Below are 17763 nucleotides of genomic sequence, written 5' to 3'. Positions count from 1 at the left end.
GCATTAAATGTACTTTGGATTAGGCTCGCAACCACACTTCCTTTTAAATCACCTGAAAAAATCTGTTAATCATATTTCTACTTTTAACAATTAAAAAGATGTTTAAATGAAGAAAGGGACTAAAGTTTATACTCCAGCTTCACGCTCTACATATTGTAATCTTTCAGAGCATTACACAATCTGTTCTCATCTAAAAACTCACATTGCAAATATCTGTACCTATATTCGCATCTGATTTATGTTTAATTTGCCATCCTTTTAATAAATAACAATTCAGGGAAAAATCAGTCTTAATTTGCTTGTATTTTTATGTTAATCACATTAATTACATCTTGCATCTGTGATTTATAAATTACCAAGAATAAATATGTCCATTTGGATATACTGGTTTTCAAAAGTATTGTCAGCACACCTAACCAACCTCAATAAAGGTGTCTACAAATTTTGCAGCTAATTTAATTAAGCATTTGGGCGCCTAACCTAAAGTCAGGTTATTCTAATACTAACAAATTACATTAAGAATTTTCCTAACGTTAATCTTTAGTCCAAGAGAACTGATTTTTAGAGCCAGTGATTAACAAAGAAATAATATTTGATGTTGTGAAGTTCTGTGGCATGAGGTTGATTGGGTGTGGCATGTTATCATAATGAATGCTCTACCATCTAAAAAAGTGTGAGGATGGCCATTCTGAAATCCATTTTCTAGCCATTAATGACTAATTGTTGAGTGAGATCCTCGTGCTCAGTTTCAGTCATCCACTGCTTCTGTCCATTTTCAGCAATGTGTTGTTTTCAGTATGAGTACAAGTCCTGTCTGCTCTGTAGATGCGTCACTGAGCTTTGTAACAAGATGCTGAATTGCAAAGTATTATTTTTTTCCAACAATAAATGCATAATTTCTTCTCTAGGAATTATGTGCTTTCTTTATGTTGGCCCATGTTGAGAGACGTTGTGCCAGCATCAACTTTTGTGTGTGTGTCCTGTTTAAAAATCAATACTTTAAATTTAATGAGAGCAGGGGGAATTTGCCCCCCCAAAAAGGGGGGGCAATCAAACTCTATAAATATTAATGAATTGGGCCCTCATTCTGTAAGACGTCCTGCTTTAGGTATGTAGGAGTAATGGCATTTGCATCTTTTTATCTACTCACCATTATACAAAGAGCATCTTTTTCCACATTTTATTAATCAACATTTATTATTTAACACAAATTTAGTATCTTTCTTTTTAAGATGTAGTAAACACTTTTGTGAGGTCCTTGGGGTTTGATATTGAGCAGTTGTGGTGTTTTGTTGTGGTGTTTCTGAAATAATTTTATTGTTTCTTACAAAAGATACAATAATAATTCTTTTTTAATAATCAAACTAATTTAGTAAATTCAAGATGGAGGCGCTTTCCTACAGATTATGCTTCCACCTCAGAAGATGAGTTTGGATCAAACCGTAATTCCCCTAAACATACCCGTCTACGTACTTCTCCAGCCCTGAAAAACCCTCGATTGCAGAGCTCTGGGACAGCAATGCAAACTAGCAATACATTCAAGCACAGGATCAAGGAACAGGAGGACTACATTCGCGATTGGACTGCTCATCGAGAAGAAATAGCAAGGTTTGTTTTTTAAAAATGCCTTTAAAATATCAAAGCCTTTTATCTGAACTGGTAGTGCTGAACAAATGACCTAGTTAAATCGCTGAGTGCTTCTATATATGCAATATTTCTGCATGGCTAGATGTACAGAAATCTTGAAGCCTTGTAAAGGAGAGACTATCAAAGTGGTCGCAAAAAGAAAAGGAGTACTTGTGGCACCTTCGAGACTAACAAATTTATTTGAGCATAAGCTTTCGTGAGCTACAGCTCACTTCATTGGATGCATTCAGTGGAAAATACAGTGGGGAGATTTATAGACATAGAGAACATGAAACAATGGGTGTTACCATACACACTGTAACGAGAGTGATCACTTAAGGTGAGTTATTACCAGCAGGAGAACGGGGGTGGGGGGGGAGCCTTTTGTAGTGATTCCCCCTCCCCCTTTCCTCAGACGTTCTTGTCAACTGCTAGAAATGGCCCACCTTGGTTATCACTACAAAAGTCCCCCTGCCCCTCCCCGCTCTCCTACTGGTAATAGGTCACCTTAAGTGATCACTCTCGTTGCAGTGTGTATGGTAACACCCATTGTTTCATGTTCTCTATGTATATAAATCTCCCCACTGTATTTTCCACTGAATGCATCCGATGAAGTGAGCTGTAGTTCACGAAAGCTTATGCTCAGATAAATTTGTTAGTCTCTAAGGTGCCAAAAGTACTCCTTTTCTTTTTGCGAATACAGACTAACACGGCTGCTACTCTGAAACCTATCAAAGTAGTGCTACCAGGATACCTCTCTTGTGGAGGAAGAGCATAGTATTGTCTTGTGGTACACATATCCTATGTATGATCTCCCAGTTGCATCAGTGAGAGTTACAAATGTATTTTGTTACACTTTGTTCTGCCTCAAGAAATAGTTATATCTGTTTTATACTGCCTTAAAATCAGCAAGCAATAAAAAAAAATCAGTTAAATGCAAAGCTGATTTGGAGGTATGTTTTTTTACCATATGAAAGACCATGTTTTCACTTCTAATTTTTAGTTCATCTTGGTTTTCACTCTGCATTGAAGGAAGACTGTCAAATTAAATAATATATATTTGTCCAAAAAATCACTTCTTTTGTGACTGGTGCCTGAGATTAATAAAATGGTTTAAAAAATCTAATGTACTGTCCCCCTTATTGCTATTTGCACTGCACTTCAACAATGAAAAGAATAGTCTGTTATACATTCTAGTGATGCAATGTTGTGAACATTTCAAATAGACTGTTTAAATAAACAAAACTTTTTATGTAAACGTTATTAAAACACGGATTAATGTTCAGTTTTGTGAAACTTTTTACAGAACTTAAATTTGAGGCCTAAATGATCTCCCAGTGTCCTTTTAAAAACAATTTTTAACACTTTGACATCACAGATATGAAATATTATATTTTGGTCATATGAAATACTGTTTTCCAATTCCTGGAAATGGTATGTTTAAAAAATCTTTTGTACCGTTATATAGATTATGATAACACATGTAAATGAGCTACATAAATATTGTAATCAAATCAAGGGACTCTGATATGATCTTGGGAACTATTAGAATGAAGCTCAAATATTCATTTTCCAGTAAGAACTTTTAAAATTTCAAATACCAACCCATGGATTTCTTTCTGAGAATCCATACTAAGATAGGAGCTAAATCCATATGGGGGAGCTGTGAAACTCAGATATTCAGGCTTAGCGTACCTCTTCCTCCTTCTAAACAGTCCTGCTGAACCTTCGCTTCCGTGGAAGTTTTAGGGGAGAATACCTGCACTTTTTTTTTTTTTTTCAGTTGACAGCCTTGCTATTCTGTAAGGAAAGTTCTTGGCTTACATCAGACACTAAGGGTTTGATTTTGTTATGGAAGTCTCAGATTCCATGACTTTCCTGGACCTCCGTGACTTCTACAGTGGCAGGGCTGGACTAGCTGAGGTCCATATTAGTGCTGCTAAATTTGTGACCCTCTCTATGTATAACACACAAACATCTATATTAAAAGAATATTAGTAACGTTGGAAAGTCAAGCACTCAAAAGTTAAGAAATGCCAGAATTAAGGTTGCCTGTTGCTCCCAGTCCCAATCTCCTTGCCCAGTCACTCACAATTACCCCTTCCTGGCTCTTCATCTGATCCATTTCTCTCTCCCTCATCTCTGCATTCAAATCAAGCAACTTCCTCCTACACACTGCTTGGGCCCAGCAGGGTGGGCATAGAAGGTATGTCTACACTTCAATGTGAGTCCAGGGTTAGTGGGACTCAAGTCAACTAACCCATGTTAGGGAACCCTGGGCTTGAGCTTCTGCATTGTATTTTAACCCTATGTTTAGACTTTTCTAACCCATGCTCAAATGTAGGGCTCTAGCACCCTCACTGCAGTGCGCAGACCCAAGTCAAAGTAACCCAAGTCGCAGAGTCTCTTGGGCCCCATCTCCCAGAGTCACCCTGCCTCCAAATGTGGCCACTCTAGCCCTAGGACCTAAGTTCACTGTCGGAAAAATTTACTGCCTGCCCTGTATGTTATCAGGAAGCAGCTCACTTTGCAAAAGGCTTGTTTGGTTCACTCTCCATTGAAAACCCAGGAGGCTCTCTGATAGTGTGCTTGCAGATCTGTAATAGAACAGAATAGGCTAACTCTGACCTGAGCTGCTGCCATTCACAAAGCGGCGGAGGCAGAAGGGGGCAGGAGGTGTGCCTTCCCTTTTCGGTAGAGTGGATTGCGGATTGTTGGAGTAGAGAGGACTAAGGAAATTGTCCCATGGAATTGTGGGATACTTTTGTCTTACTCCTGAGACAAGCAAGGCTGTGTCTACATTGCAGAGTAATAGGGCTCAGACCCTGGGTCCTGGCTTAACTCAAGCTTGGACCCTCCAGCCCTGCAGGGTCATGGGACCCTGTGTCTGAGCCCTGGATTAGCACAATTGTAGTGTAGATGCAAGTGGGGGGTTAGGCTTGGGGCCGGGCTCAAGCATGGGCTTACGTTGCAGTGGAGACATACCCTGAGAGCACAAGAGAGACAGGCTCGCAGCTTTAAGCTGTGTAGTTGTAGCCGTGTCGGTCCTAGGATATTAGAGAGACAAGGTGGGTGAGGTAATATCTTTTATTGGACCAACTTCTGTTGGTGAGAGACACAAGCTTTGCCAAGCGGAGACAGAATCTTTACAGACTTTTTCTAGCAAATCTCTCCCAACTATTTGCAAACTCTGATTTTTGAAAGACTTACCATTTGGAAAAAATTTCATGGATTTTCATGGGGACAGCTAAAAGCACATCCATGACACAAAGGCCCAGCCTCTGCTAAATTTCAAGCACAGGTGTGTCAGAACCTCTCAAAGAAAAGGTCGCCAGAATTTTTTGACAGGTAGAACAATGTATTTTTCTCTATCCTTGTTCTCAGAAATGGCTAGCCATTTTGGCATAACTTTTTCAGAAATGTTTAGCCCAAGGCATATACCCAGCATGGAAAATTTTAGCCCAAACACTTAACATCTGATAAAGTTATAAGCATCAGAAAATAGGCTCTTATAATGGGACAAATCTTAGTAATAACCAGTACTACTAGCCCCACCTCTGACCCATTTTTTTTACCCTAACATAGCATATTCATATGATAAATCACTTTTTTAAAGGTTAATGCTAAAAATGACATTAATATAATAGGGTTGAGAACATCAATGTGTAAAAGCAAGGAAGTTCAAAGTTATGGTTCAAGTTACAGTACATGTGGGAACCACATTGCACATATACTAGTAGATATGAAGTCATGAAACTTATCATCGTTAGTAATATACAAGGTTATCTGTGCCAAAGGACATTTAATTGTTGTGGGAAACAAAACTTTTTTTGAATTTAGATTCACAACCATAGCATTGGGATAATATATCTTTTTTTGTAGTTGAAGTATATAAATGCTTATGGACGTTTACTGCACGTAGTCGATAGAAATCTAGTGCAGTTGTTTTCAGTTTGTGGTCCACGGACCCCTGGGGGTCTGCAGACTATTTCTAAGTGGTCTGCAAAAGGTGACTATTAAAATAAAGTTTCAGATCCCAGAAAAGTCATTCCATTCTTCTGATCAAGCAAAAGTATGTGAATACCCCCACCTACAGGTCAAACCCCAGAGATGTTGTCGTTACCACAGAAGCTCACAGTTTAGCACGCTTTCTCACACTGTGTCAAATGCCGTGCCAACCATGTGCAACATTTATAGTTGAATTCTGTTCGGTCAGGTTTCAGTCTAAGACTTCTAGGGTAGAGCGTCCACAGATTGAATTTCCAAAAGGGTACACACCTCCATTCAAAATTGTTTAGGGGTCCACAAATGAAAAAATGTTGAAAACCACTGGTCTAGTGTATATATTGGCATTATGAAAATATCCCTAGGGGCAGGAAGGATAATGGAGTATTTTTTGTGGGGTTTCTTAAGCATGTAATGTGATTTCATTGTTCTTTTTCCACCCCCATCCCACCCTCCCATACTAATTTGCATCTCCCGAAAGTTTAAAGTTACGGTGTTTGTAAAAAGCCTTCTCGAGTTAGTAAGAAAATGGATTTTGGAAACCTGGTGCCTGTTTTTGTCTGATCTTATGAAGATCTGTTATTCATTCTTTGACTAATTAGTCTGCTTAGGAAGCTGCAATGATAAATATTTGATAAACCAGTTAAATGCACAATTGAATTAGGAAAACAGATGGTAGCAACATCTACTTTTATCCAAATTACTTTCATACCGTAAGTAAATTAATCTTGTGAAAGGGTTGTCATGCTTTGTCCTTTTCACGAAAATTTGTGTTGGAACAATTTTCAGTTGTTAGTTTTAAATAACTAGTTTAGTTGAAATATGAGAGAGCTGATTAAAAACTAATGAAATACTTTCCCAAATTCTGTAAAAAGAAAAAAACAACCATTTTAATTCTGTATTTCACAATTTTCCGATAACTCTGCTAGCACACACAATTCCGATAATAAACTGACTCCATGTACCTTGTATCTGGTAGGATGTCAAATACAGAAAGAATTAGGTCAAATGTTTAATGTTAGAGATTATTAAAGAATGAAATAAGGGAAATGACAGGTTCTCCAAAATGCTAAATTATTCAACGGAGAATTTTGGTTTCAGGATTTTCCACAGTAATGAGACTCTGTTATGTTAAATTGATCAAAATGTTTTGTGTGTGTGTGTGACATCACATCTGCTGTAATGAAAACTGCCTTCTACTGCTTAGGGAATAAATTCCCTACCTCTGTTGCTCATGAAGCCCTGCATACTTAGCCTGATTACATTTCTTTTAATGGAAAAAGTCAATTATAAGTAGAATAATGCACAAGATGGTTTGCAATTGTTGTGACAGAACCACATTACTTGGATTTTTGAGGCACTTAGCCTTTGACCTTGGAGCTGTCCGAGAACCCAAAGCATGCAGTCTCACAGTAATTGCACACTCCATCATCTGAAGGTCTCTTTTTATATCTGTAACTACAGCAAATAAATTTTGTCTGTTTTAAATTCAAACTCTGCTGAGATTTGTTTCCCTGCTGTTTTGTTCACAATGTAGAAAGGTTCAAGCCTGAAAACGGAACTAAGTAGTGTACCAGGTGGCATGAATTTTGTGATGTTAGGAATATGAAACCTAATGAACTTCACTGAATAACCAAAATGGTGTTGCACAAGTTAATAGACTAGTGTTTTATCCTTTTAGCAAAGTAGTCTCCAACTTCAGCTTCACTTCCCCCAGTTTCATTAATTGACAGCAAAATGAAAAGATGCGGACCTTTTACACCAAGTCACAATTACAATTCTGGTGAAACTGTGTTGCAGCTGCACTGGTATTTGTGACCTTATTGACTGCTTGAGGAATTAATAATTTGTTGCTTGCTGTGAAGTAGCATCCATTTTGGAATTGCCTAACTTCACCATGAATCCTTCAAGATCATTTGCCTTCATTTTCATATGGGCTTCTGACACTGTACCATTACGGCTGTCTGGCAAGAATTCACGTGAGATTTTAGCAGTTTTTTGGATTTTTGGATGTTTCTGTTGAGAAGTAGGACTTCTGCAGGATTATTGTATTTTCTAGTGGCTTACTTTTGTGATAGGTGTCCCCTGGAGAATTTGCTGAATAATAGCAGTTTATTTTCTACCTTTAGAAAACATGGTTTTATACATTTATATCAACAGTAAAACGAAAAATAAATTTGAGTTAATCCCAGAAATATGTGGGAATGCTCATATTAACTAGGCTGTGGTGAGCATCTGGTAAGTGAATGTTTTTCACTTTTCAACACTGTTAACATTTATTTACATGCAAAAAGTTCAGCACATTTCTGGTATTAACTTAATTTTTGCTTTAGCTTTATACTTCTGCGTAAATACAGTAAATGATAATTTGAGATTTAAGTGTTTAAGAATATTTTTGGCATGGTATCTCTCACATTTTATCCATTTTCTGTTTATTCTTGCAAGCTGTAAAATTGTATTGTTCCATGGAATTGTGCTGGTCAATGCTGAACCATCTAATATAGGGTTGCAATATTGCGATTTGACTGAAAATGTGTTAATTATGTTTGCCATTCTAATTTAACTACTGTTCTCAATGCTAAATTCTCTACCTTTAGATCAGTGGTGTCCAATCATTTCATCCTTAGGGACAAAAACATTTCAATATTTCTATCAATATTTAGGGGCAGATTGTCTGCCCTGTTCATTTCCTGGCAAAGGGAGTAGAAACCACCTGCAAACCTTTACTGGGGATTCTCTTGGAATGAGAATCCCCAGTGGGCATAGAGCCAGCATAGCTGATTTTTATGCATCATTCCTCTCAGCCACTGGAAAGGGAAGGGGATTAACTGAAGTCCACAGAACAACTACCCCAACGTGGCTTCCTAAGAGGACTGCTGAAAGCTGGCACAAGTTCTTACTCTAATTTGGGCTGGCTCATAGAATCAGAGAGCCATAACTGATGGTTGTCTTTCAGCTTTTCCCCTTTCTCTGTCTTATGGACTGTTGTGGCTCTGTTGGGGAGGGGAGCAATCCTTTGAGAGGAGTGCCATTAGGCTCCTCAGGCTCCTATCTTGTGCTCCCACAGTCTAGCAGGTAAGAAGGCAATGGAGCAGCCAGAGGTACACTCTCCCCTGCTCCTTGTGATGCATCAGATGTCCAATGGCAGAGCAGCTACAGCAGAGAAAAGACAACAGCTGTTCAGAGCATTCCCATCACACCGTAGAACTGCTCTTGGGGCTGCAGGTGAAGCAGTGGGAGATGTTTTGGGAAGCAGTGTGCCCTTCTGCCTCCTTGTAGTAATGAGCTTGATTTAAAAACTTCACTTTAAAAATTGCAGTGCACAACTTAGCAAACACATTTTTATTTCGTAATCAATTACACATTTTCTTCTTAGCCTGGCTTCACCCAAGAGCCACAACTTAGAACCTCAAGGATACAGGTTGGACACTGCTGCTCTAGGTATATGGTATTGGAAGAATGTAATGTTGTTAAAATTATTACCAGGATCAGTCAAGACCTGGCTCTCATCGCACGGGAAATCAACGATGTAGCAGGAGAGATAGATTCAGTGACTTCATCAGGCACTGCTCCGAGTACCACAGTAAGCACTGCTGCCACCACCCCTGGCTCTGCCATAGACACTAGAGAAGAGGTAGGAGATCTTCATGGAGAAATGCATAAGGTTCTTTCTTTTCTTTATTTCTTTTGCTTTTAGCCTTTTGCATAGCTTTTTTAGTTATTCCCACCCAGCCTGTTTGCATGAATCTCAGCATTCTCTTCTTTTGATTTAAGATTTCTTAATCTTTCAACAAAAATCAGTAAGCACAAAAATCAGTTTATGAACACAGATCATTAAAGTGGTCACCCAAACTGTTCATATTGTGTGTCTGTTTTCACTATTAAACACAAGACATTGTGCTTATTCACTTCTTACTTGTCCACAGTCTTAGATACCACTGAATAGTATGAGTACTTTTAAAGATTTTAGTGTGTGTACACAAATATATGGTGTGTGCACTATATAGTATAGCTATTACAGATAGAAAAGTCCTTGTATCACAGAAGATCTAGACATTTTCCTGTTAGTATTTAAATATGTAAGTAGCGTGGCTTAACAGTAATTTTAGCTCTTCATCCACAATATATTATTTTTAAAAAATAGCTTGAATTAGGTTTGCTTCATGCTGCAATTTAATTTTTCTCTTCTTTGACTTTCTCTCGAGTCCTGTGTATTAAATTGTACTAACTAACTTGTTTTAGTCATCACGGGTCTAATGCTAGTAAATATGTTAAAGATAACATCAAAATCACTCACCTTCTACCATATTACCATTCAGATAGTTTTTTGTAAATGTTTACTTTGGGTTTTGTTCTTCCTTGTCTTGTTCCCCCCAAAATATGTCTAATCATTTTTGTGTATGTAAGGTTTGGTTAACACGTTAATCGACTGTGTTCATTCTGAGGCTGTCCTTTTTTCGTGAAAAAGGATATAAACAATGGCAAGAAACATGCCTTGCGTGTGCCGTTTAATTGACTAAACCCATGTAATTGTTTTAATTGTCTCTTTAGAACCCCAACTAAACTTCAGCATGACATGAATATGCATTTACTCAGATTCATTTAAATCATGTTGTCTTATATTTCACTGAATAAGTATGCTTCCCTTTTCCTTTTTTGTTTAGTATTATTGTACAGTAAATATATAATATAATACTGTAGGTGGCAGTATTTCATTGAAGTAGATGTAGACTCTGTAAGTAGATTGTGACTAATCTGTCTGAAAAGGACTAAAATACTCATTGACTTGCAAAAAAAACCTTCCTTTTCATTAGTTTCATAGAAATCTGCCATTCAATGTAATTTGTGAAGAGAACGGAGTACCTTTTGTGAAGAGAAAAACAGTTACTCTAATCACTTACAGTCAGCATTGGTAAAAGTATGGGTAAAAGGTTTACCACTGCCAGCTTAAGTGACTGGAATTTCATTTTTTTATGCTCACTACATGATATCTATATATAGGCAAAATCCTCTCCATCTGGCAATCTAATTTATAGCCATGAATTTCTGGTTTTGGAAAATAGCCGTCTGTTTACTAGACACACTATCATATAATACACACACATCTTATAATATATAGGAAAACAGAATATTTGCTTTTATCATGGAAATCTTAAAATGATCTACTTTAGAGGTAAAAAATCAGTCTCATCTTGAAGCCCTTGCACTGTATGTATCCAGAAGGTTTCATAAACTGCCGATTTTTCATTAAATGTATTTATTTGTTTTGCTCTTTCAGCTGGTTGACCGTGTATTTGATGAAAGTCTGAACTTCAGAAAGATTCCTCCATTAGTGCATGCCAAACCACCAGAGGGGAACAGTTGGACTAATGATTCTAAGCCTCAGTTAACAGACATTCTTGATCCTCCAACAATTACACGGAGAAGAACGTGGAGCAGAGATGAAGTGAGTATGCACCAGTGTTCCTGCGTAGTAATATGCTTACTCTAGGCCCCCAAAACATCATTACATTTTACTATTGCAGGCACAACATTTACTTGCCCACCTGCTTCCATATGGTTGCAATAATGGGGAAAAAACAGTGATATATTACTTTATTACCTAGAGAGAGAGAGAGAGAGAGCGTGTTGCGTTTGTCCTGAGTAGGCTATTAGAATTTTTCAATACTGTATTTATTTGGAAAGAGTAGTAAGTAGAATGTGAACACAATCAAAAATTTTAAACTCAAATCAGTCATTCATTTTTTTAAGCAAATCACACTAGCTTTGTTGTAATGGCACTGATCTATTTTATAGGTACAACCAGGAAGCTTGAACTGTGAATTGTGTGTGTTTTCACTGTCATCTCAGGCAGAGAATGTATGTAGTGGGACTCATAATATCTGGTGTTGTCAGAGTGCTTGAAAAAGACATAATAATCAATCAGCATTGATTTCAGAGCCATTTCAGAGATCCGCATGGTAGATAAGAAAGGGGAGATTATTTAGCTAATGAAAATTGGGTAGGAAACATCGTAAACTTAACCTGCTCCTAGCCTAATTTTAAAATATGCACAGAGAAATGTAGTTTCATGTAATCTGTACATTTAGCCTTACTTATTTTCATACTCATGTTTTACAGACTCAGACACAGACATTATCCCTTCCTTTCTCTTGTAGCTCACGTAAATTGCTCCACCCTATTTTTGAAAAAAAAAAAAAAAAAGTTGGCAAATTCTGCTTGCTGGCTGACATACTGTAGGATTCTGTTGTATACTCAAATACACATGATTGACGTGCTAATCTGATTTGTCATGGAAAGCCCAAAGCTGTTCTTGCTCCACAATGAGCAAGGAGATGCTTTTCTCCCATTTATATTTTAACATTCCTATGAATCCACCTGCATAATTTTAAATTGGCATTTCCTTCAGAAGTGTTTGTCCTGTTACTAAAGATCATCTTCATCATTAAGTCTCTGTTTACGGATGCCCACAATAATATGTATACATGCTGAACTGAAAGGACTTAAAATCTTGTGATCCTACCCCACTGTTCCTGTTTTTCCTATCTGCCCATTGGATTCATGAGCCATATCTCAACTTTGACTGTGTGTTTACAGTTGAGTTAATTTGTTGTTAATTTGTTTGTTCTGTTTGCATTTAAGTGCTTCCTGGTGGGTTCCCTCTTGTTGCGTGGGTAGACTCTACCATTTGCTAAATCTTTTAGTGAAATGACACTGTCTTCCAGTCTCTCTCTAGTCCTAACATGCTCCCTGATAGTTCCTATCTGGCTTTTCTTTTCTAACTGAATTGCCTTTGTTTAGACATATGTGGTTTGGCATCATCTTCCTTGAAGGGGCTTCAGTGAGGAAACATTGTACTCCTATATTCCTTTTTCTCAAGAATCTTCATAACATTATATTCTGTCACTGGATCAATAGGAGAATTGGACCTTGAGATCTTTATATCTAGTTTCTTAGAGGATGCGCTCTTCTCACACAGGTCTTTCCCTGAGGATGGTGTTGAAATGATCTGGAAAAAGGGGTAAACAGTGAAGTGGCAAAATTTGCAGGTGATACAAAACTACTCAAGATAGTTAAGTCCCAGGCAGACTGCGAAGAGCTACAAAAGGATCTCTCAAAACTGGGTGACTGGGCAACAAAATGGCAGATGAAATTCATTATTGATAAATGCAAAGTAATGTACATTGGAAAACATAACCCCAGCCATACATATAAAATGATGAGGTCTAAATTAGTGGTTACCACTCAAGAAAGAGATGTTGGAGTCATTGTGGATAGTTCTCTGAAAACATCCACTCAGTGTGAAGAAGCAGTCAAAAAAGCTCACAGAATGTTGGGAATAATTAAGAAAGGGATAGATAATTAGACAGAAAATACCTCTATATAAATCCATGGTACGCCCAGACCTTGAATACTGCGTGCAGATGTGGTCACCCCATCTCAAAAAAGATATATTGGAATTGGAGAAGGTTCAGAAAAGGGCAGCAAAAATTATTAGGAGTATGGAGCGGCTTCCGTATGAGGAGAGATTAATAAGATTGAGACTTTTCAGCTTCGAAAAGAGACGACTAAAGGGAGATATGATTGAGGTCTATAAAATCTTGGCTGGTATGGAGAAAGTAAATAAGGAAGTGTTATTTACTCCTTCTCATAACACAAGAACTAGGGACCACCACATGAAATTAATAGGCAGTAGGTTTAAAACAGACAAAAGGAAGTATTTTTGAACACAGCGAACAGTCAGTCTGTGGAACTCTTTGCCAGAGGATGTTGTGAAGGCCAAGACTATAACAGGTTCATGAAAGAATTAGATAAGTTAATGGAAGATAGATCCATCAATGGCTATTAGCCGGGATGGTGTCCCTAGCCTCTGTTTGTCAGAACTTGGGAATGGGCGACAGGGGATGGATTGCTTGATGATTACCTGTTCTGTTCATTCCCTCTGGGGCACCTGGCATTGGTCACTGTCAGAAGACAGGATACTGGGCTAGATGGACTTTTGGTCTGATCCAGTATGGCCACTCTTCTGTTCTTATTGCCATAACCCTTTAGCCTTAAGATTAAATTTGTTGTTGTTTCATATTTAAAGTTATTAAGTAGATAGTTCCCTTATAGTTATCTGATTTCATTTGCTTTTCTCCACACCTGGAGCTTGTAATTTCAGCATATATATCATTGTGGTATCTTTTGGATCATGTGCAATTACTTTTAGCTCCTGTTAGGTTGAATGCTTTACATTTTGAAATATGGTTAAGTGATTTGCTTTGTCTTTAAAATAGATTTAAGACTTTTCTTTTTTCCAGGCACTTGTAGTTATATGTCCAATTATATATTTTCTCATTGTGTTTTCCTGTAAAACTCCTGGATACTGATGATGATTATAATGTAAATCAATAAATATAATATCTGAACTTAAATAAAAAGTATTTGATAGTGTTTCCCTAGTCTGACTAAAAAGTTAGATAATAGAAATTGCCTTGGACATGAGCATTGTCAAAGAGCAGCAAAATGACTGAAAAACTGCAGTACACACATTCTCAAAAATGTGTGCAGTTTGCCAGTTGGTGTGACCTGAGACAGGTTTAATGAATGACTGCATCATTTCCAGATATAGTGGACTACACCGTAACTCTGAAAACCTCAGGGCTATCAATGAGCTCCATAAAAGTCCACCTGGCAGCCATCATGGCTTTCCACCCGCCAATAGAGGGCTATTCTGTTTTTCCCACCTGATGACAGCGAGATTCCTCAGAGGAGGGCTGAGAAAGCTCTATCCACCAGTCCAACACCCTACTCTGGTATGGGACCCCATTGTGGTCCTTAAATGCATCTCAAGACCTCCCTTTGAACCTCTGGCTACCTGCACTGCTTCATTTGTCAGAGAAGACTGCATTCCTGATAGTCATCCCTTCGGCGCAATGGGTTGGAGAAATAGGGGCCATGATGGCATACTCCTCCCCTGCACAGTTTAAGGATGAGATCATGCCATGGCCCCACCTGATATTCTTACCTAAAGTTTCTTCCTAGTTCCATATCAATCAGCCCATTCATCTGCCTGTTTTCCACCCCAAATTGCATCTAAATCACCAGGAGGCACTGCTACACTCCCTTGGCATCGGGAGAGCCCTGGTCTTCTATCTAGATAAGACAAAGCCCTTCAGAAAGACCCACAGGTTACTCGTCTCGTTAGCAGATAGAGACTGCCAACCCTTTTGACCTCACCAGAGTGCATTTCCAAGTGCATATCAGAGTGCATTAACTCTTTTTATGAGTTTCACAATATTCATCCACCTTCAGATAAAGATACTCATTCTGCAAAGTCCATTGTCACTTCTACAGCCTTCCTCAAGAACGTGGTGATTACTGAAATCTGTAAAGCTGCTACTTGGGCATCTGTACATATGTACATTGAACACTATGCTATAATTCCCAACTCTGCCTCTGATACTCTGTTCAGCTCTGCTGTATTTTCCTCCATACTGGACTTGACTCAGAAGCCCCCTTCGTGTTAGAGGATACTGCTCTGTAGTCACTTAGAATAGAGCATCTGTAGGGATGCTACTCGAAGAAGAAGAAGAAATGGTTACTTGCCCTGTGCAGTAACTGTGATGTGTGTTCTTCTTTGAGATGTGTGTTCCTACTGGTACTACACTACTTGCCCCTCTCTTTTGGAGCTCTCTGCCATGGAGCTTCACAGTAGAGAAGGAATGAGGATGGTTCGCCCACGCAGTGCTATATAACAATGGCACGGGGCATAAGACTGAGTGACATGCATGCATGGGCCTAATGGACACTGCTATGAGAAATCTTCAACCAAAGACACAAGGGGGCATTAGTGCACTTGGAGTGGAGCACTGTAGGGACACATGTCTGAAAGAACCACAGTAACTGCATGGGGTGAGTAACCATTTCTTCAGATACCAGGGTGATAGGAACAGTATAAAGCCTCGATAATGTGTACCTTGGATACTAAATGAAATAATGACGATTGAGTTGCAAAAGTGAATTATTTCACTCAGAGGCCTGGGTTTAATTTCTACCACAGATTACAAGTGAAAATTAGTTTGTTCTCAAGTTCATTTCCATTTGCACACATCACTAAATCATCACACAGTTCAATATGTTTGGCAGTTGCTGTTCTAAAGAGGACAATAATAACAACAGTGGTGTTTCAGGAAGGAGTGAAGTACCCTAGAAGAGCTGTGTGTAAAAACCTGCACAGTGCTTGATTACAGTAGGCCCTGGACAACCCAGATGTATTAATTCCTCATGTGAATGAACAGTAAATCCATAGGCAAATTCTTGCCAAAGTGAAGTGGGAAGAGGAATACAAAATCTTTATTTCAAAATGTGCAAAATGGTTTGTATCACAGTATTTACTTCTCAGTGCATTGCTAATTTTTCCATTTTTAAATAATTATTTCAGGTCATGGGAGACAGCTTGCTATTATCCTCAGTCTTCCAGTTTTCTCGGAAGATAAGGCAGTCGATAGACAAAACAGCTGGCAAAATCAGGTAGGACATTTTTTTTTCTTTTCTTCACTCAGAAGTTTCTTTCTTAGATTCACGTTCCAGATAGTAGCAGTGAAATGCAGAATGCATGGTAGATCAAGTATATTGGCACACTTATCTGCTTAAAAGGATACTATTACTTCAACTTCTCAGTGATCAAGGAAGATTTTGACTTGTGAAGTGAATTAATTCCCTGTTGTGAAAGGAATGACTGCGTATAGAAATTATTCATATGATTTGAACAAGGATGGAGAAAACTGTGGCAAACCCTAAAGGGAAGTAGCAAGATCTCTCATAACTTCAACAAAGGAACTGTTCTTCTGTTCTTACTTACAATATTCCCAACTGCTGGGCAAAACATGTCTAATCTCCACCCAAACACATTTAAATTCCAATTCATTGTGAAGCTTTCCTGTAATATCTTTTGTGCAAGAAGTCCAGCCTCAGATATTTTTTCTTTTTACTGACAGAAAACTTTATTAACAGTCAGTTAAGGTTGCTTAGCAGTGCATTCCTTGTTCCTTTCCGGAATTTAGAAGTTAAACTTCTGAAAATCATGAAATTCAAATTTAAGGCAGTGCCACCCACGCAACTTTAACTTTGCCCCCATGGAGATGGCAATAGGCACTGGAAATATAACAGTACCCTTACCCATGTATACCAAAATCTGCCATTTTCTATCTGCGCAGCACAATTGGTACCAGCAGGTTACCAGACCTCATGTTGCCATCTCTGAAGCGTTGTAGCTGTAGCTACAAGGATCAAAGATTCCTATTTTATGGTTTGTGGATTATGCAGGAGGTTGGACTGGAATATCACAATGATCCCTTTTTCCCATAAAATTTTAGAATCTATTCAAGAGTTTTCAAGATCTCTCTGCAGTTTCCATCAACACTGTTCTTCAACCTCCTACATGAGCTCCATCTCTTAGGGAGGGTTATGTTACCGTGATTTCCTTGAGAAGATTCCTTAGGGTCATAATCAAAGGATGAAATCGTAAAGTTTTTCTTGTACTTACTACAGCTGTTTTAAAGTAGGTTAAAAACTGTCGGAAAGTCTCTAACAGTGGACTTTTCATATTGTTAGTCTTTCAGATGTGTGTGTTCAGCAGTATCATGGCCACAAGCAGCATGCTAAGAAAGGCTTATTGAATTGATTGTCTGCAATCATAGTCTGGTGTTCTCCTCTTCCAGTTTCATCCTAGACCATCTCCAGTCCAACTTCTGCCCTCTACGCTCCACTGAAATGGCTTACATCCAGTACTTCATCTTCATGCTCCTCAACCTGCCAGCCATCTTTGACACAGTTGACTGTACTTTTCTTAATATTTTGTTCTCTCTTGGTTCCAGGACTCAGTCCTCTTCTGGGTCCTCTCCGACATATCTAATAGTTTCTTCAGTGTGTTGTTAGGAGGATCCTCCTGAATCCCCCCTTTCCAACTTTTGGGGATGGGCCTTGGTCTCCTTCTCTTCTCTCTGCATAATCTTATGCACGGACATGGCTTCAGCTATCATGTTTAGGCCAAGGACTCAAGTCTGCCTCTCTACTTTGATAAGTCTCCTTCTGTCCAAACTAATATCTTGACCTGTCTCTCTGACATCTCCTCATGGATGTCCAGCC

The 17763-nt window shown here is 38.4% G+C and overlaps 1 protein-coding gene across 11 annotated transcripts in view; it reads left to right on the top strand.

Annotated features, from left to right (window-relative positions):
- CEP170 (centrosomal protein 170) overlaps positions 1 to 17763 on the top strand; it is a 183483-nt gene that overhangs the window by 147134 nt on the left and 18586 nt on the right. For 6 of the 11 annotated variants that reach the window (XM_084622207.1, XM_084622202.1, XM_084622205.1 and 3 more), the window contains 4 exons: positions 1374 to 1608; positions 9118 to 9295; positions 10910 to 11077; positions 16058 to 16146. In XM_084622207.1, coding sequence (XP_084478333.1) covers positions 1374 to 1608; positions 9118 to 9295; positions 10910 to 11077; positions 16058 to 16146 — 670 coding nt within the window. The remainder of the gene's footprint in view (positions 1 to 1373; positions 1609 to 9117; positions 9296 to 10909; positions 11078 to 16057; positions 16147 to 17763) is intronic. The other 5 variants (XM_084622204.1, XM_084622212.1, XM_084622208.1 and 2 more) reach the window with 3 other exon arrangements.

The sequence above is a fragment of the Lepidochelys olivacea genome (assembly GCF_965140295.1).
Source record: "Lepidochelys olivacea isolate rLepOli2 genome assembly, chromosome: 3".
Classification (NCBI taxonomy): domain Eukaryota; kingdom Metazoa; phylum Chordata; order Testudines; family Cheloniidae; genus Lepidochelys; species Lepidochelys olivacea.
This window is presented reverse-complemented; position numbering and strand designations above follow the sequence as displayed.